The sequence below is a fragment of the Eumetopias jubatus genome, unplaced genomic scaffold (assembly GCF_037043125.1).
Source record: "Eumetopias jubatus isolate StellerSeaLion01/CBP00866 unplaced genomic scaffold, mEumJub1_p1.0 scaffold_9, whole genome shotgun sequence".
In the NCBI taxonomy this organism is placed as follows: Eukaryota; Metazoa; Chordata; class Mammalia; order Carnivora; family Otariidae; genus Eumetopias; species Eumetopias jubatus.
In genome coordinates, this window is record NW_028274815.1 from 30,095,754 (window position 1) to 30,116,578 (window position 20,825).

The following is a 20,825-nucleotide window of genomic DNA, read 5'->3' on the forward strand; positions in this document are numbered from 1 at the left end:
CATCCCAAGGTGCTAGAACAGCAGGTGCGTAATAATTTTTTAATGAATTTACTAGAACTGTGAATATGAAGGCTTTCCTACAGTGTTCTTTGATTAGCCAGAAAGTAGACAAGGAAGAGGGTCAGTGAAATGAATGATACAGCAATCAAGGTAGGAATGCCATGAGGAACACTTGGTTTTGGAAATGGTCTACCTACAAAGCAGACTACAATTTTTTGTTTAGAAGACTAAACTAGGTGGTCTGGATCTGACCCTGCTTTTGTGATTCTGTATGGTTTTTACTGTAGGAAAGACAGAGCTAATGATAATGTACCACCATTCCACATGGCATCATTTTCACCCAGTATTTTCTGAACTTCCCTCATCTGCCCCAGAGATCATGGGACCGTGATAATGTGCTTTGGGTTTGTTTCAGCCTTTTCCTCAAGGACATGATGTTGGTGCAGGTTTCTTAAAAGCTTAAACCAAGAGACACCGCTGTGGACTGGGGCTCCAGAGGCTAAGGCTTTGCTTGACTTGTTTTTCTTATTTTCTAAAATGGAGGTGCAGCAGTGGTCAGTACATAATACCAGAGAAAGGAGAGAGGGGCATTTGATGGCTCTCTCCTAGAGATAACGCCAGATGGCGTTTGGGGAAATTACCTGGGAACGTAGCTCATTCTCCATCTTGCTGAGCTTCCTCATCATAGAATCCTAGGATCTGAATAAGTTCATCTCTTCAAAATTCAGAGCTCAGAGATGGAGTTCTTCATGCTGATTATCACATACCTTATCCCCAGTCCCTGAAGTCGCCAGGGTTTATTCCTGGGTCTGTTCAGGGTTTTAAACATACACTGTTTTCAAAGAGCAGCCCTTAAAATTCCTTTTAAATTCAAAGATCTTCTGGTCAGTCAGTGATGAAGTCCAGTTCCCAGAGTCTGCACATCATGCAGGCACCTGCCTGCACCACTCTTGATTTTGGTCCATGCGCTGGACATCGACTATTCAGCACAGGTGAGCGGGAAGGTGGAGAAGGCCACTGCAGCCTCACACCCCCCGTGTCCTGAGCGGATCTCAGGGGAGATTTTCACGGCCGGCTAAGCTGAGTGTGACGGTTTCCGCCAGAGTTCTTTCTCTCCCCTTTTCTTGGGTCCATGAATAGATCCTCAGGACTTCCCGTGCTTCCGACGCCAGTGCCCCGACGCTGCCCCCGGGCATGTGCTAAATTCTTTCTCTCCCATTTAGAAGAGAAGCCAGATTGCTCCAAGGCCCGCTGTGAAGTCCAGTTCTCTCCACGGTGTCCTGAAGATTCCGTTCTGATCGAGGGCTACGCTCCTCCCGGGGAGTGCTGCCCCTTACCCAGCCGCTGCGTGTGCGACCCTGCGGGCTGCCTGCGCAAAGTCTGCCAGCCGGGATACCTGAACATACTAGTGTCCAAAGCCTCAGGGAAGCCGGGAGAATGTTGTGACCTCTATGAGTGCAAACCAGGTACGCGCGGGCATCACCTCAGCAGCCTTGCTGCTTTGCGTCATCGGGTCTCAGGGTCGCAACCCCCTCTGCCGCTGCCGCCTCCCCCCTCCCGGGAAGATGGGCACACCTGCCACTTTGGGTCATGGCAGCCTGACGTCTGGCCTTCCAGTCAGAGAGCCAGAGTGATCATCCACTGGTACGGAAGCACCTGCAGATAGGGACCGTCTTTGTTTCTTCTCTTCTTTTTCTTTTCCTTCTAAGTATGCTTGACGGGGGAAGCGGGGTTGAAATTTATGGTCCTCTAGCTCCGTGCTTCATTCCACCCCAGAGAAGATCAGAGTCCTCACTTGTAGATGTATTGATCACCTTATTACACGTAAAGACAATCATGATATGTAAACGGCAAGTTATGTTTAGATAAATATACGCATCAGAACGCCAGATGTGTTGTCATGAAATTCTCCACCCCAGTCTTTCTCCCTGCCAGCCCCCCACCGTCCCTCCGCTGACTTGATGGCATGTGCTGAGATTTCTGAGACTATTTACTCACCTTCTTTGCTACATTTGATTTGTTGTCCTGTCACAGCTATTTCTTGCTTTATATTATTTCTAAAATCCTTGTTCTTGTGGCATTTCTAATATGGTCTGTGAACAGGTCTAGACGATAGTGATTTTCCTGTTTGCAAGTTTATAACCGTTGGTCAGAGGTTTTTCTTTGTTTTTTTTCCCCCTACTGCTAGATAAATGCCTGAAGCCAAACAGTCCCTTGTCCGTCTCTTGCCGTGTTCCACGAGAAGGCCTCTGGATGGCTGGCTCTCTCCAGCCACGTAACCACCACTGGTGCCATTCTCCCCCTACATCTTCATCCTCACTCTTAGAGGTCTTGTACCCTGCCTTCCTGGCACTGATAAGGGACACATTGCAGTTCCCTACTGTTGGCTGAAATAAAAATGTCATTGCTAGGAGAGGGTTCTGGGATGCGAGGAACCTGCAGCCCTTTGTGAAGGGCTAGAGTTTCATGTTGGGACTCAAAGTGCAAGTAAATGTAACAGTAAATGGTGCTTCTGTTTTCCCCTGTCAGTTTTCAGCGTGGACTGCAGCACTGTGGAGTGCCCCTCCGTTCAGCAGGCCGTGTGCCCTCTGGACAGCTATGAGACTCAAGTTCGACTCACGGCGGACGGTTGCTGCACCCTGCCAACAAGGTTGGTTTGTCATCGGTTTATCAGCTTTTCTCCTCAGTCTTGTGCATTAGCACAGTTTCAGGCATGCAGTTTGTTTACCCTAAGTATCAGGGAAACCTAAAATTCTCCCGTTTGTGGGGAGAAATCGGAACTGTGACTATGACTTGGTATTTACATGTATCGTTCCTTGGATCAAAGCCAGCTGTCATCAGGTTAAGTCACTAAGCCTTCCAGATTCTTCAGTATTGGGGTGCCTGTGCACTTTCGCAGGCTGGGAACTATACAGGCAAGTATGTCCCTCAGCAGGATGCACTCAGGGAGGCAGCAAGGTACGGATCAGAGTAGGCACGTCATTTGATCCTCCGCAGTGAATCTTACAGGTACTTCACCATTGTGTCCAATGGGATGAGACACTGCCTGCCTCACGGAACTGCTCCCCACGGATCCTTACCGTTTGCAGTCACACATCTACCCAGACCTGTTACTTGCTGAGGCAGAGAGGAGTCTGAATTCTTTTGATGCCTTCTAGGGACAAACACAGCTCTCTGGCTTGCTGGGGAAAAAGTTGCTGTCGTTTTAGTCCTAGTAGCAGGACATCCACTTAGGCCTACAGGATGAGGCTCACTCCAGAGCATGAGGTCTCCAGGTCTTGTCCTAGACAGTCTTCAGAGCACCACCATGGAGCTGACCCTTTGTGCTTGGCTTTGGGGAAGACTAGGCTTGGAAACGTGGAGTTTATATTCTGTTTCTCCTGCTGAGATGCCCTGCCCTCTTCCCTGCCATAACCTCTCTCCATCTTTCCCAGGCTGCTAAGGCATCGTTTTGACTAAGTCAATTCATTTCTTTCTACTCTGCTCTACATTTAATGTCCACGGTTGAAAGGGTGCCTTCTTTTGCTCCCTTTCTAACCTCTGTCTGTCCCAATCCCAGTCCAGTGGCAGGCACTTCCCATCTGTGTTTGTTGTAGGAGCAGTTGTGATATTACAAATGGCCTGATAAGATAGGAATATATATGGTCCCTAAGTGCCAGTTATGGAGTAGACATCCAGAGTGTGCTCTGATAATTACTCTTCTTTTCTTCTTTTAAAATACATTAGTTTTCCCCTACCCTTTGTCCTATTAGAAGCTCTAGGAGTCTCTCAGATATATTTTACACCACTTGTCCTATCCTTTATACTGTATCATAAAGTAGATACAAAGGTTTTTGTGAAGGTAGCCTACCAACAGTGGTGCAGCCCCTTCTTATGACATTATGATGTGAAAATGTATCTGAAGATGCTTGGAAAGGGTGGAGCACTGTGCAAACATAAGGTATTACCAATCAGTAATGGAGGACAAGGGAGCGCTACTAACAGTAACAGATGTCCCTTCAAGGTCTTCATGAAAAGGAAGGAGGTGGCACATTACATTACAGAACCTAATTAATCAAAACTAAGCCAGTTGTTAATTAACAAGTCCTTTAGTGAGGAAAAGGGACAATTCTCAAGTCACTGTTATAAATGTTAACATTGTACCATCTGCATGTAGGAGGCACAGTAGGTGATTTTTCAGTCCCTCTAGGGGATCCAAGTGGGTAAAAGCTACTGGAAGACATATTTAATCTCAGTTTAAGGAAAAAAATTTTCTCACAACTAATGATGTACAGTGATGAATTGGGCTGCTTCCTGAGCTCCCCGGAGCTGGAGAGATTTCTTTCCGTCTGGATGGCCACCTGCCAGCAATGCTTAGAAGAAATGTTACATTGGAAAGGAGGTTGAACTTAGATGTCTTCCGTTTTATCTCCAAGCTTCTGTGAGTCTTGTAAACATAAACCTTAGGATGGTTATTATTGTGTTGACATAATTTTGACATTGGCATTTAGGACTAAAGAATGGTCAGTCAGCTAAAGGTGCCTCTAAGGAAGAAATTGAAAACAGAGAAGGAAGTCGTTCAAAATCCCACTGTAAATTATTTGCAGGGAAGGGGTAAGTTCTCACAGCCTTTAGTTTCCTGTATTTTAGATAGTCAGTGACCCATGTGCGCTCCCTGCCCCTTCTCCACATCCATCCTGTGTTCCCACCTGGATGAGACCCCTCCCCATGCTCGCTCACACAGGCTCACACTCATTCACGCTCACGCAGGCTCACGTGCACGCAGACTCATGCTCGTTCACGCTCGTTCACGCTCATGCTCGCTCACGCAGGCTCAGTTGACTTTCCTGAGAGCCTTCTACAACTTCTGCCCTCCTACAACTTTTGCCCTCCTTTCAGGACTGCGTTTCCCTCTCTTTGAAGTGTTTTCAGTCTTCAGCCCTGAGGATGACTTACATACCCTCTGTGGCTTATAAACAAATTCCCATGTATCTCTTTAAGCACTTTTTATAACAAATTGAAATCATTGATTTTTTTTTTTTGGTCGATATTTCCTACTCTGTGATTTTTCAAGGCAAGGGAGTATTTTACAGCCTCTAGTACCTAGAACAGGAATTGCTATAATGTGTCAACCTACATTTGTTGGTGAATGAATGAATGAAAGAATGAAGGAATAGGCCCACTTCAGGCCATTTTGATTTATTTGTTGAAGAGAAAAGTGAATATTGTTAGTCTCCTGTTGTCCTCCTGTTGGGTGGTAATACTACTTACTCCTTGTCTTCCTTTAAAAGCCTGCGCTTCTTCCCCAACACCTTTCTTTATGGCCCACTTCTCAGGACTACAGAAACTCTTCATTCCAAGCAGCAAGGTCACCTCTCAAAGCCTTTACCTCTCCCTTCCACCTTTTCTAATATTGTTCACCCGGCAGGACTCCAATTAAATTCCATTTTATCCAAAAGGTCTTCGTGCTTCAACCATCAACCATCCTACTCTCTAGCAACTCCTAACATATTCTTTTCTGTGTTGCCAATTAATCACATGTTTCCTTGCATTGTTATTGAACTGTTACATGCGTAGTCTTGTCTCACCGACTAAGGACATCTCTAGAGGTCAGGAATTGTGTCTTCTTTTTTTTCCTCTGTATATGCCCTAATGCTGAATCAATCAGTAAATGCAGACTATGCTCAGACGATGGCTAAACCTAGTTGAGCATATTAAGTGGGTTCCCACTTACTAAGGACATTGAGAGGTCACACTTTGGCAAGAGAGTAAAAACCCAAACAATCTATGTGAAAATGGAAATAAAAACAAGAGAGCCTAGTATGGAATAATCACAGTATTTTAAGAGAAAAAAAAACTGCATAACTTTATTCTTTTGTGTGATTTGTGTCTTTAAGAGCATGATGTTTAGGTGAAAAGAAGAGCATTTTGGAATATGTAAAATTCTGTTACAATTGTTTCATATTTGCCAGCATGTTTACAAAGAGCATTATTAAGAACTTAGAGCCATTTCATATCAAAAACCAATGATGTGGAGAATTCAGAAGGACAGCCCTTTACAGTTACAGTGAAGGTAAAATATCAGTAGAGCTTTACCCTCTTTGTAAGGATTTGTTGGACTTCCAGAGACAAGGAAAGGGGCTTGTGGACTTTCTCTCCCTCACCTTAAAGAACAAATTCCTCCCTTTCATTCCCAGTGAGACTGTTTTACCCGTTCAAGCCCCTAACTGTCCTACTTCTGGGTGAATCCTTGTGCAGTTTGTGAATTTTCTTTTGAGTTGTCTGTTTTCAGTTATTCATTCGTTCATCAAGCATAAATTGAGCTCTTAGAAGTGACAGACAATACCCTCTAGATGTTCTTATTGTGCATGGATCTCTCTTTCCTCTTCTATTCCTGACAAACCCTGGTTTTCCCACCTTACCTCTGCCCTTTCTACATACAGTTTATCCCTTCTTCGCTTGCTGCATCTCTGCTTTTTCTTAATGGCCCAGCCTTCATTTTCCCCTCTTTTGCTGTCTTTTCCTGAACTTCATCCCATTCTGACATCATTCTTACATGTGATATAATTACCTCCTAACCACTTTTAATTCTTCTTTCCTCAGCTAGGTTTTAGGTTTCCAAGCACCCTGCCAATTCTTTTCACCCTTCTCTCTTCTCTTGGCCCTGGAATAGGATGTGAGTTCATCACACCTTTCAGGAGACAGTGAAAAGAAATGAGAGTTAGTGGCTGGGGGCCTAAATGCTGTATGACGGCAGAAAGGAAAACCAGGACTGTCCAGGGGGTTCACGACACCGGTGGTCCTTGGAAGGCTCTGTGTGCATACAAACACCTCCATGCAAAAGGAAACTTACAACAGAGGAAGTTATATCAGGTACAAGTGATCCAAATGTATCTTTGCAGCGAGGGACAAAGTAGTTAAGTAACATGAAGGTAGCAGTAACTTGGACAGCTTAACTGTGTAATGTGCCCTGCTGTTTACAAAGTTTTTGTTGTTCTCATTTCATCATCATTTCTGATTCCATGAGGAATTTAGAGATATGAAAACAGAGGCTGAGAGAACAAGTGACTTATGCAAAATCCTAAGTGTTCTTTGGTATAAGGATCAGAGCAGGGGGCCGAGTCTTCAACCCAGGTTCTTTGATCCAAAGCCTTGTCCTCTCCACTGCAGTGTTCTTTGGTTTTTTGTTTTTTTTTAATAAGTGTTTTGCAGTTGTTTCTTTTTTTAAGTCCGGGAAATATATCGGTGATTATGAATTTATATTTCACCAACGTATGTATTTATTTCAGCATCATACATATTAACACAATATGCATAGGTGTCGGTTATTCATTGCTGTGTAGCAAACCACCCCAAAAGTAGTAGCTTAAAACAATAGACATTTGTTATTTCTTGTGGCTCTGTGTGTGAACTGGGAGGTTCTTCCATCGTCCACTGGCAGGTTGTCTAGGGCTGGACGGTCGAAGGTGGCGTCACTCCCATGTCTGGGAACTCAGCCGGGATGGCTGGAAGGGCCTGTCACCCCCTGTAGGGTCTTTCATCCTGGGCTTCTCCCACGATGGCAGAAGCGAGAGAGCAAGTAGCAAAGCCTTAACAGATGGGACTTGGAAGTCACACAGCCTCCCTTCCGCCACATTCTGTTGGTCCGAGCAAGTTGTAGGGTGACCCCTGATTCAGAGAGTTGGCAGTAGATTCCACCTCTTGATGGGAGAAGCTACAACGAATTTGTGGCCCTTTTAACCCACCATTACATACATTTGACCAAATAGGTGCCCTTTAGAGTTCATTCTCTGATTCTAGAAGTTTGCTGGAGTGCTTGCTGCAACTATGGGATTCTTTTCCAAAGACTAACGTCCTTCCGAGCCTGGGGCTCTGTGTCCTCAGGTGTAATTCAGGTAACCTGTAGCCAAGCTGCTTTCCCATCAGCTGTGACCTCTTGGCTGCTCTCTTGGCCTGCCAGTGGGAGTGGGCAGTTCACCTGGGAGTAGACCCGTGATGGAGGAGCCTCTGAGCACCGATCCAGCTTGGGCATCATTTAGCTGACCATTATTTTTAGCTCTTCTCCTTAAAGTTATGGCTGCCTAGGCAAACTTGGTTTAACAGGGAATGTCATTTTTGGATGCCACAAGATGTGCCTGGTGAAACCAGGTCAACGTTAAAAACAAACACCAAATGTGCAGAGATGTTGCGTAGAAATTCTCCTCTATAATGTTTGGATATGTCATGGTTTCCTGAGTGAAATGGTCCCACTACATGTAGCCGGAGGATAGATCCAGCCTGGGATGGAGGTCTATGCATCCCATGTTCCCCTGTGTCAGCTGGTCCAGACCTCCACGCAGTTGGGCTGTTTCTCAAGCAGATGGCTCCTAGATCACAATTTTTTTTTCTTTACACTCCTCCCTCTTTGCTATATCCAGGGTTATGTGCCTAATTTTATAGGGGCTTCCCATTGCTCTATAATTTTTCATGCCTTTTTAGATACAGGCTGATAGGGCAGACATTAACTAGTTAAAAATCTAGACTATAACACCTCTACCTTATTTCTTCTCACTGTCAGTCAAATGAGTTTTTCCAGTACCCTTATGCCTTTTGACTTGTTATTTAACGACTTCCATATTTTTATTAAGAAGATGAATGAATGGAATATGTTACTGACAGTCACCCCTTTAAAATTTATTTTAATGAGATTTGTCCCAAACTTTTTGTTCGGAAACCATTCTGTGATCAATTTCTGTCTGTAAATATGCATTCCTTAAAAGTTATTGAGAAAAATCCAGTCTGGTTATTTTGAGGTAGTAATCAATGAAGTCATTGTTTATGATGTTCAGACTTAAAATAGGGTTTTCCCTGGGTTGTACACAGTGCAGCCAGCCAGGTTCCCAAGCTCCCTCCTGGCTCCAGCCTCTTTCTGACTAACAGGTCTAATTCTCTTCCAGAACCTATATCCGGAACATATATATCTCTTGCTTTCTGAGACACTACACTGAAAAACGTGTTTTATTTTTAAATCAAGATTTTCGAAGCATTTTTAACTTTTTTTTTCCTTATCCGAAGTCATTTAAAAGTTTTAGATGATCTGTTAGCCAAAATGTTGACTAATACGTGACTTTGGTCTTTACCAAAAAGTATAATAGAATATCTTGAGCATATTACATTCCAGGTACGGCTCCCCTGGAAGTGTAGACAAACCCAAAACATAGTGCTCCTCCTTGGGTGGCAGGTTATATGGCTCTCCTGTTTTAGAGATGGAGCTTGGTGAACCAGGAAAGGGGTCCTACTTGGTGAGTGGTAGAGGCAGGGTGTGTGAGCACAGGCCACTAGGCTCACTGTCCCCTGTGGCCTTGAGCTCACCCCCCACCCACCTGTGCCTGGCCCTACCAGTTAACCTAACATGCCATGTGCCGTACTTCCCTTTGCTACTATAGTCCGCGAGCAGATATGTGCACGGGAGTAAACTGTTCAGCATCGAGGGAATGTTCCTCCACACATCACCTGGTGCCATGCAGAGAGCGCACACACCTGAAGCTTGTGTGTGGGAATCCAGGCCCACTTCTGCATGAATTTGGACAAGGCTCTCATATTGTCTGGGTCTGTTTTCTTCTCTGAGAGAGAAGAAGGGGAGGAGGGATTTGGTGATCTCAGAAGTAACTTCTACCTTTAAATTCTTTGACTTTCCCAAGCTCTTGAGAGGGGAAAGAACCCAAGACACTGGTGCTAGGAAACTCCTGGGTGAGAAAGAAGGAACATTTTAGAAAATTCCAGGACTCAAAAGATAATGGGAGAGATATATGGTTTGCATAGTAATAGGAAGGGAAGAAAGTCTAAATGAAGTCATAAAACAATTATATTTACTTTTTTCTTCACTTTCTTAAAAAAAAAACCTTAGGAAAGGCAAAATGAAATAAACTTATAAGACCAGTGATTTAAGTCAGGGTAATCAGACTGGTTGAATTGTAGAATCCAGGTGATAATCCAGTTAAGTAGATGACCTGCTGGTCAGTGGCTAATGGAATATTGCTAGCCGCTTCTTTTTTTTTCTTCTTTTTTTACCTCTGTAAATAGAGAGTCACTTATATAGCAGGATTGGAGAATATCTGGTCAAAGGCTAAATCCGTAAAAAAAAGGGTTTACTCTCTTAAATTGCTTTCTAGTAGAAGGTGGACATCTCTGCCTGTCAGCCTGCCTTGCTGGGTGTGTTGGGGGAGGATGTGATATGTGTCGCACCCTGCTAGCCCCTCACGCTCACAGGTGTGAACTGCAGCCTGCTCGTGGCTGCTCACTGGCTCCTGGACCATGTTTGTACTTGCTTCTCCCCAGCTCTTGCTCCTTGACTTTCCCTGAGGTTTTATCTTCGTCTGTTCTCCTGTCCCTCTTTATTCAGCTCCTCCATATTCTTACTGCGTTTTTCTGTGTTTTACTCTAACTCGTGTATGCACAGACACCCACACCCAGCATTATATGGGTACAAGAGCGTTAGATTCTCTATTCCTAACTCTGAGAGGACCGTTTCTTTCTCTCACTCTTAAAATAAAAAAAGATCTACTGAATTAAGTTCCCCTTTTATTTGTTTGATCCTCAGCTTTATTCCTCTAAGACGTTGAGCTTAGAAGACAATTTCCCACTCATACCCTGTCATATCATAACAGCTTGAAACACTGCGATTTCAGGAAGGGAAATAAGATAAAAGGAAGGATGTCAACCCCATTGTATCTGAAGGATACATCGATACACAGCCCATGACCAGAACAAAAGTCATAAATTCCCTTTACTTTCACTGTAACATCTAGATGTTTGTATTCAGCTGCTTTGGGTTGAGAATCTAGGACGCTTCATTCCCATTCCTCAGTCTTGGTTTCCCTGTGCTCTCAAGAAAAATCCGTCTTGTTGGTGCTACATTGTATTATGATAGACTCTTAGTAGATTACCATCACACTGTTTCTTATGAGGAGATGCAGATCTTTAGAGAAGGAGCTTTCTTTTCTGGGGTTCCAGAATTCACAGCCTGACATTGACTCTACCAGATGAGGCTGTCAGAATGAAGTCTTTGGCAGGTTGTCCCTTCCCTTCAAAGAAGCCCTTGAGTTAAATAAAAATTAATTTAACCACAAAGCTACGGTGAGTAAAAACAAGGTGCAGCTTTGAAAATGTCAGATGTCAAAGACTCATTGAGGGCCTCATGGAAGACAGAGAACACTGGGCTTGGTTTGGTGTGGGGCATGATGATGAATAAGATGTGGCTTAGGCTTGAAGGAGCTCAACACCTTACAGACATCAGCTCTGCCAGTTTCAAGAAAGTTCCAGACTTTTTGGAAGGTAATAAGAAGGGAACACACAGAGAGTGATCTGCCTTCAAGAAAAGAATCGATTAACAGACTGGCTTTCTACCAAATAATGGAACTGAATTTAAGAAAAAGCTGTAAAGTAATTTGCCATCTGTAGCTCCAAACTCAGAAATCAAGGACTTCAAAAAGCACACATACAGAAAGCTGATTATAATTTTTCACATCCCTCCGTCTTTGCATGTAGTGTTTAATCTTGGGTTCATACAGTTCCCATGTCACTGGGAACCCAGTGGATTTTCTTACTCGTCTGTCCACTTCTGAGTAGTAGTTTTGGAGTGACCGTATTAGGAGTCCTTTAGCTTCCTGTTTGCTAATGTACATACACTGGGGTGGTTGAACTTTCCAGAGCTCCTCAGCCAACTATCTCCAGAGCCTCGGTCTATCGTTCTGCTAGTCAAAGCCTCGAGGTTGGTGTTGGGAGGGATGGGAGTGGTGGGTGGGAGAATTATGCAAGGGCCAGGAACACAGAGGGCAAGACTCTCAACACAGGACACATCAGCCCAACCAGACATATGTGTCAAAGCCAGAAACTTCCTGAGGGTGGCTTGGAACCGATAGGTCCCTTCTCAGAGCTCACAGTGTTAAGTTCTTTGGGCCATCAAATGATATTTATTATAGATGCATATGCTTTTAACATTGTGCTAGGTAATTAAGTTGCTTGTATCACGCCTACACAAGCTAGCCAGTGGAAATTGTCCCCGAATAGGCATTTTCAAAAGGACTTCATCAAATTAAGAGCCTTGTAATTAATTATCATATCCATCTGTTCCCAAGACATTGTCTCAAAGAAGATGGCACTTAATAACTTTTTTTTTATAGGATTAGTCTATTAGGACAAATTTCTCTAATTCAGATCACTTTTTGGATGTTCTCTTGATTTTGGATAATTTATCCAGCTGCTTTTTGGGACTGTTGTAAAATTAAATTATACAATATGTAAAATATGCATTAGCATAGCTCAGATCTAAAACATTCCTGATTGTTGACATGCTATCATGGTAGCTTTCCCTCTGTTTTTAAACACATCCAGAAAAAAATTTGGAAATATATTTGAAGTCCTTTCTCAACTAAAAAAAGAACATCTATTCTGTTGCCCTCTGCCACAGTAATTTTTGGCCCAAAAGAGCAAGTCAACTCATAACTAAAAAAGCTAGAGTCTATATTAAACTCTGATGTTTTTAAAACAAAATAATTTTCGGAATTCCATGTTGTTATTGGACTTATCCCCAGATGGAAGAAAATATGCTTTCCTAGAAGTAAAGCCCTTGTCCATGGAGAAGAACTATCTCCCTAGTAGAGAGTTTAATTTGTCAATAATTCACTTCAGATGTGTAAGCCCTGTTCTTCCTATACTAGTGCTTTATGCCTGTTGCATTTCACCGAGAAAATGACCACTATCCAGTCTTCTTTTGTATTTAAGTCCTGAAACAAAGCGGAAGGCTCTCTTTGAGTGGCTTACAGTTTGGCCTGGTCATCACCAGACATTGAATATCTGGCCCTCTGACACTCACTGAAAGAAAGTAATTCAACTCCAGTCCATAGGACTTGGAAAGCAGACTGCACTGCATGGATAATACTGAACCTCAGAGGACTTTCCCCACCCACCCTCATTTGATATTATCATCATCATGATGCAGGCAAATACAACAGCTCCAGACAGTTTGGCAAAAATGTTTTGTGAAGGTATTCATGTGACTAATAAGCAAGTCTAAAATGTTAGAAATTCTCCTTCCTCTGGAAATGCCCAAAGCAACTGCAAATTTTACTGTTCATTTGCACCTGTACATTGGATGTAAGTGACAGGGCTCCTCATTGTTGTGGAGACACAGTTTGCAGACAGTTCAGGGTTATATTTGCCCAGTAGACATTTAACTGCTTAACTGCGAATAAGGTGAAGGTGAAGACAGCTTGTTTCTCTTGAACTTGATGCTCACTTAATCTGAGAATGTATCACACAGACAAGTGCATCTTAAATTGCCCTTTCCTGACTTTGCCTTTTTTTTTTTTTTGAAAAGGAAAGAAGTTGTATGTCATGGCTCTTACGATATAATCAAGTACTTTGATTACCGTAGCTAGGTCATGGATTCCTGAAGACTCTTAATGATACTTCTTGAGACATTAGTTTGTGTATTTTTGAGGGCAAGGATGCACTTTAATATCTCTCTCAGTGCTGAGCACAGGTAAATAAATACTCAATAATTGCTTTTAATTAAGTTAATAGTTGATCTGCATCGAGTCCTAGCATCAAAACCCCTTTGTGTTTTTGGTCTGTTCAGGGAATGACTGAGTATTTACTGAGTCCTGGACATTGTGTTACCTGGTGGGAATAAGACGTAGACACTGATTTAAGAAGCTTACAGTCTAAAGGGAAGGCAAACACATACAAATCATTACAGTTTAAAGTACCACATGCTTTAGCAGAAGTGTGCAAAAAAAAAAAAAACTCATAGAGCAAAGAGATACTAATTCTGATTTGGAAAACTGTTGGATTTGACTTTTGAGCTAAGTCTTTAAGAATGAGTCAGAGTTCACCAGCTGGAGAAAGAGGAAAGGGCATTCTAGGCTGTTGTGGTCATTGAGTTTTAAACTTTTCATGTGACTTCCAGCTTAAAACAGTATCGCTAATCCCATCTATCTTTATGATTCAAGAAAAATGGAATTCATGACATGTTGATTCCCCCCCCAATAATAACCACCCCTTTTCAGGACTACATCACTTGTTTAAGATGGTTTATTACTTTCCTGTTGTTTTCAATTAAAGATGCTTTGCAGTGTGGTGCACACGGCCCCTTCTTACCCAGCCCTGGGCTACTTCACTAGTCTTCCCCCCGACCCCAACACGTAACATGCTCCTGGTAGGCTGAGCCCTTTGCTCCAACCTAAATATACTATATTCTTTCTTGCCTTTGCAAATTTGAGTAAGTTCTTCCTCTTCCTGGAATGTCCTTACCTGCACCCCCACTGCCCCCATGCCTGATAGCCACTCACAGCCCCCCTTCACACACACATACACACAGCTCCAGGCATTTATCTTCGGGCCTCTCCTCAGAGAAGGCATCATGGAGGAAGTGACCCTTGGAGGGAATGGAGGACTGTTAGGCCCAGGAGGGACTTCAGTGTTGAAGATGTTGAACAGCTCCCTGCCCTGACTGGGCTTTCCTCCAGCAGCCACCGATAGCTGGGGTCTCCACACAGAGAGGGGAGGTGGTTGGTTGATACACAGTTTGCACTTGGCCCCTTGGCAGGCTTGGGGCTGAATTTGACCCCAAGACATGTTTTCTTTGCTTCACTTTCCCCCCCCCATCTTCAATTATTTACATTTTAAAACTGGCATGCTTCACGTAAGAATATGGCTTCTTTTGAGCAATGGGGAGGTGTAGCAACATGGACTGTGCATTTCATCACGGAATGAATAATGAACAGACCTTCCACAATAGCCCTCTACTCTTTCAGAATTCCTGCCTGACTTTTGAAGACATTCAGGTTTGGCCTCTCTGGGTTTAGCTAACTTGGGGTTGGTGTCGAGGGACCAGATGTGGATGGAGGTTAAAGGGGCAAGAAGTTTAAAGATATCATGAAGATAAGGGCTCAGGTGAAACGCTGGGTTTGGGCCTGTATTGCTAAGGAGTTACAGTCAGGATGAGGCTCAGGCTGGGGCAAAGAGGGAAAGATTTCTGGGGCACATCGGTCTCAGGGAGGCTGAGAGTCAGGTGGTGGGAGCATGGGCATGGGAGGACCAGGAGCATGAACTGTTGTGATCAGTGAGTAAGGTGTTCGGCTTCAGAGATTTTAGAGCGCTGTGGCCTCAGGAGTGAGGAGCTGGTGTGCAAGACGCAGATTCCAAAAGATCAGGCGAGATCGGGGGATTGAAAGTGCTTTGTCCACATTGACATGGAGGCCTTCCAAATTATTATATAAAATAGCTAACAGGTGGTGAGCGCTTCTCTGTTCCAGGTACTGTCCTAGGTGCTTTTCATATATCAGTTTATTTAGTTCACAGAGCAGTTCCAGGAGATAGGAGTACTTTAATCATCCCTATCTAACATAAAGCACAGGTGAGGCTAAGAGAGATGCTATCACGTGCCCAAGGTCATATAGCTCCTTATGGTGAGAACTCAGACCTAAGGTTGTCCTATGTCCCAAGTGCATTCTCTGACCGCCCCCCCCCCCTTAGGAAATGGAGGGGAGACAGAGCCACAGAGAGGGAGGGCCTGCATGAGGGAGGAAAGTGACAGCATGAAGGATATGGTCAACTAGGAGGGAGCTGACATCCCTTCCAGCCCAGGTGAGTAAGTGAGTGTGGGGGAAGTCACCGTCTCACTAAAGATAGCTGTAAGGCAATACCATCTGGGGGCAAGCCACCTGGCTTGTGTCAAACTGTGTCAAAACCGATTTGAGTAGCACGCTTTGCAGTGATGTTCAGATGTTGAGAGTTTGTCTTCAAGGGGAAGGTTGGGGAAAGCAGAGAGGTTGGAATGGAAGAATGAGTCCCCAAGAAGCAGAGCAATGCTCTTGAGGACAGGAAACCAGAGGATCTTGCACTTTGCACTGATGACAAGGATGAGAGGTCTGGGAATGGACAGCCCACATGGGTCCAAGTGGACACATGCTTCACGACGCATGCTGGGTCAGCAGCAGCTCAGGCCCCGGGTGGCTCTGGGGGCTCCAAGGCATGTTAGCCACCCAGGCTGTTGAGGTTCTCAGATAGAAGGTTAGTCCTGACATCTCTGGTGTTTGTTCTTCCTGTGCTCCGGAGAGGAAATGGAAAAGTTCACATCCCACTGTGTTCTCATTTGCGATTGTATATCCCACTCCTTCCTAAACTAAACTCCCTGAACTGAGAGCCAGAACTCTTTGCATCCCCGGCCCCACCCAGCTGAGTGCCCCTGCTTGTACTCACCCAGCAGATCATTCGGAAACAATTGTATGTTCATACATGAGCTGATTCCGTGTTCCAAGGCACCCGGTTCTGATGTAGTCCGTGATCCCAGCTCTGAGATGGGAATACCTTATGTTGCTCTGTGCAGACTTCCTCTCCACATCCGATCCCAGTCCTTCCCGGAGCTCGCTGTGCCGGTTTCCCTTCTTTCTTCCTCTTCTTGCTCACCAGTTCTCCATGCATCTCTCACTCCTGCCCCTTTACTCTCCAAGCCCATCCTGCCGACCACGAAGAGCAAATGCCAGCATTTTTCCCCCAGACCTGAGGACATGAAGGCAGAGAGCCTTCTGTTCCTAGGACTCGGTCGTTGTCAGACTGTTGGGCTACACACAGAGGGTGGTTCAGGATGCCCGCCAGGTCCCAGCTCTTCTGTTTCAACAGGGCCCCAGGCCCACAGGGGAGTCTTTCCAGCTGGGCTCCTCGGCTGCCAGGACTGAATCCCTCTGGAACTGTCCCGACTCTCTTCTTTAGCCATCACGTTGAGGTGGTGACGTGTGTGAAGAGCCATTGCCTCCTCAACCCACCTGCTTACTGTGGAGCCTGGTTCTAGAACGTGACTCCCAATCTTAGAGGAACCATGTGGGCTTATCGATTCCATTTTCCTACCATTTCTACCACTTTTCTTTCAGCTTGGCACTGTAAGATAAGATTCCTGAGCCACATGCCAACCTTGAGGAAGCTGTAATCATCTGCCCCTCGAGAACAGCAGAAGAGAAGGGCTACAGTGTCGCCTTTATTAAGGTCTTACAGTAGACTTTGTCATTACGACTGACACTAGAAATGCAAAGGAATATTTTACCTCGTTGCCCTCAATTTATATCTTCTGTGTTTTGGAGCATATCCTTTGATTGCTCCCCACAGGAAAAAACAAGACATAACCATAACAACAAAGCAGACTGATTTTACTATCGTCTCCGAAAGGGCAAGTGGTGAAGAATTTGCACTTTCTGGCTGTGAAATCGAGAGGGGACAGCTGTTGGAAGGAAGCGTGTGATCCTCAGAGCTGGGCCAGGTGCTTGAGCAGCTAACTAATGCATGTGTATAACTGCCCGCGGCGAGAGGGGGGTGGAAATTCAAGGACATCGTGCAAGAATTAGCTTGAGAAAGGGTGACTAAGGGTTTGTTACCGAGTGAGTAGCAAATCTCTGATGGTGAGCCATGAGAAAAATTGGGATCCTAAGAAACTTCCCGAGGAGGGAGTGCAGTTCTCCATAAGGATAGTTATACCCTCAGGAGGGAAACCCATTTATTTTGGGATGTTTTACTTGCAGTATCTCTTTCCCTCTCTCTCTCTCTCTTTTTTTTTAACTTCTGCATTCCTGGAAAGATGTAAAAAATTTAATCAGTACAAAAATAGTGCATCGAATTTAATTAAACTTGAATCTACTTTTTACAGAACTAGGTTTTATGTGTTATAATTTCCATTCCTGACAGTTATTTCATTAATACACTGAATGGAATCCTAGTAGTACAAGTGCTGTTTTGCCCATTTATTTCCACATTTCTCCTTGTTTCCTTTAACTAAAGGGAGAGCTCCCTCCCGCCTATAAGTAGTAGTTTTTTACTTACAGACAGTGCTTCTCCCGTTTTGAAGGGCTCCTGCATCCAGTCAGGTGCGGAGTACATGCACATTTGGGAGGGACTGTTGCGGAGAGCCTCATGGAGTGGTTTTCCCTCCAGGATGTGGGCCGGGATATGGGTCTGCTCGGGGGAAGATGAGGCCTCGGTGGTTTGTTGCTTCCACATTTCCTCCTCTGCAGGAGTTTATTGTAGGGGAATGTTAGAATAACATTTGGCCTCCGCTCTGCATGGCGCCCACCGCAGGGCACTCCTGTGCTTTGCTGAATAGCAGTGGGAGTAGCGAGGAGGCCTCCTCTCCTGTGGCCTCTTCTGGCCCCCCTCTGGCTTTGTCTCCTTTACGGTGTCTCTAGTCACTCTAGTGAAGCACATTATTGATTCTTCAGCTAAACTGTGAAGCCCTAACTTCAGTTCTGAGGACATGCCCAGGAATCTGGAGACACCAGCATCAGGCCTATTGTTTCTTCTCTTGCATTGCTTAGTCCTCTTTAGTAGGAAAAAAGAGAGAGTTGTAGATGTGTATGTATGCTCCTTCTCAAAAAAAAAAAAAAAAAAAGAAAGCTTCTTCGGAGAGGGGGCCCACCATGAGCTGGGCCTGACGGTGGAGGGCTGGCAAGGAGAAGGGGGTGGGGGAGGAGGCGAGGAGCCAGCAGAGCGGGCGTGCAGGCGTGTGATGTGCTCCGAGGACAGGGTGGACGCCGGGAGGCGCAGAGAAAGGCACGAGCCAGGATCGGACTGTTGCAGTAAAGGGAAGGCGAACGGCAGTAACAGAAGTGTGGGATTTTAGAGTGAGAAGAAAGCTCATTCCACTCCAGCCATCTCATTTTTATGACGAGAAACCTGCCTCCCAGCGTGGCTGGCCAGGGTGACACGTTTCCTGGCAGACAATAGCATGACACAGTCACTGTGGTGCCTGTCTTCACGCCACGCGTCTCTCAGTCCTAAGCAACCGTATTGGGGCAGGAAGGAGGTTTTGTAAATGATTGAGAGCAAGTGCTACGAATCATCATTCTTATTAACATGACAGAACTCGTTGGACTTGGCGTTTTCTTTTTTTTTTTAAAGATTTTATTTATTTATTCATGAGAGACAGAGAGAGAGAGGCAGAGGGAGAAGCAGGCTCCCAAGGAGCAGGGAGCCTGATGTGGGACTTGATCCCAGGACTCTGGGATCATGACCTGAGCCGAAGGCAGACGCTTAACCATCTGAGCCACCCAGGCGCCCGCCCTGGATTTGGCGTTTTCTACTAGAAAGTGGAAATGAAGCCATGGCAGCTGAGAGCCTGCACCTCTGTGAGCAAGTTGCTCAGAACGTGGGGCCCGGGTTCCCTTGAGTGGAATCTCCTGGAGGGCTCGAGATGCAGGCAGATTCCGAGCCCTGCCCCAGACTTGCAGAGGAACAGTCCCAGAGGGTGGCACCTTGGAACCTGCATTCTAGACAGGTTCCACCGTCTTGCCCTCCACACACTAATTTTGGAAAAGTGCTGTACCTATTAGCTCTCAGTCTGAAATTTATACCCGTAAAAACAATGCCTGGTTTAATCTCTGACTCTCTGGCTTTATCTTCATTTTTTTTTTTTTTTTCATTTACGAGACAAATAAGACCTGCCCTGCACTAGAGGAATTCATGGGAGAGGCGGTTAAGATTTTGATTTCATAGGATGAGCATGTTCAGTCCCAAGAGTCCGGTACCCATGTGTACTATTGAAGTCAGGAGAGAAAATTAATCCTGGTTGCCTTTTTTTTAATGTTTCAAGTTTTTATTTAAGTTCTAGTTAGTTGTTAACATATAGTGTAATCCTGGTTGCTTTTTGATCAGAGAAGGCCTTGTAGGGTGGGTGGTCTTAAGGTTGTGTGGAATTCACCAGCGGCAAAAGAGTTGAGGCAGAGTGCGCATCGGAGCTGTGGCGCTGGGGGAGAGGGGTCGGTTGGGTGAGTGGACTCGGTGAATGGCAGATTGCCCTTGTTGCTCAAGTGCAGCAGGTGGGGGAACCTGTAGAACATGGAAGCTCAAAAAGATAATTAGAGGCTCGACTTACAAGCACTTTGGGGGCTGTGCTAGGACTCTGGCCTGCCTGGGACTCTCTGTGTCGTCCGGGAAGCGAAGGACATGAAGGGAAAGCATCGGTATATACTGCCTTTCAGCCAACGCAACCAGCCAGCCTGGGTCTCCTAAGGAGGGGAGTGCCCTCTAGGGGCTTAGATGATTTCTGAGCGCTGTTCATCATTGTTAGGCACTCAGATGCCCACTAAGCTGAATCCATTACCTACTCGAGAGAAAAAAAGACAGCTTCAGCAACCCACCTGGCTGCAGCTGTGATTACATTATGCAAGGATTTATTAATGTGGTGCCTTGATTGATCGTTATCTTAATACCGAAGATAACATTAGAAGCTTGATTTTTCTGGCAAATTGCACCTACAGGTTGCTTCTTGTTTGAAGTTACAAAGCCCTTAGCCCACGTGTTGTATGATTTTGTTTCTATGAACTGTCCAGAATAGGCCAATCCATAGAGACAACAGAGATTCGTGGTTGCAGGGTCCAGGGGGAAGGCAGTGGGGAGTACAGGGCTTCTTTTTGAGGTGTTGAAAATGTTCTAAAATTAGGTAGTATGATTGCACAACCCCGTGAATATCAAAACCACTGAATTGCACTTTAAAGGCGTGAATTTTATGGTATGCTAATTATCTCAATAAAGGTGTTATTTTATTTATTTAAAAAAAAAAAACCCTTAGCCCTTCTGCTCTGGGTGTCCTGCAAATAATTCTGCCTGAGTAGCCTTTTTGAGTTCATGGTATAGAAATCTCAGTGTTTGCTTCTCACTTTCTCTTCTGTATTTTTGTTTTGTTTAGTTACTATTATCCCTCTTTTATTCGTTTCCAGTTCTGTTGAATTTAAGAAATATTTATTAATGACTACGCATAGTAGATGCAAGGAGAGCTTGTGGTAAGATTCGCACTCACGTCACCACAAGCACAGTGAGAGGAA

At 44.8% G+C, this 20,825-nt stretch overlaps 1 protein-coding gene across 5 annotated transcripts in view; it reads left to right on the plus strand.

The window, feature by feature from the left end:
- CRIM1 (cysteine rich transmembrane BMP regulator 1) overlaps positions 1–20,825 on the plus strand; it is a 186,254-nt gene that overhangs the window by 82,061 nt on the left and 83,368 nt on the right. For all 5 annotated transcript variants that reach the window (XM_088026387.1, XM_028117216.2, XM_028117212.2 and 2 more), the window contains 2 exons: positions 1,224–1,466; positions 2,530–2,650. In XM_088026387.1, the coding sequence (XP_087882513.1) occupies positions 1,224–1,466; positions 2,530–2,650 (364 nt within the window). The remainder of the gene's footprint in view (positions 1–1,223; positions 1,467–2,529; positions 2,651–20,825) is intronic.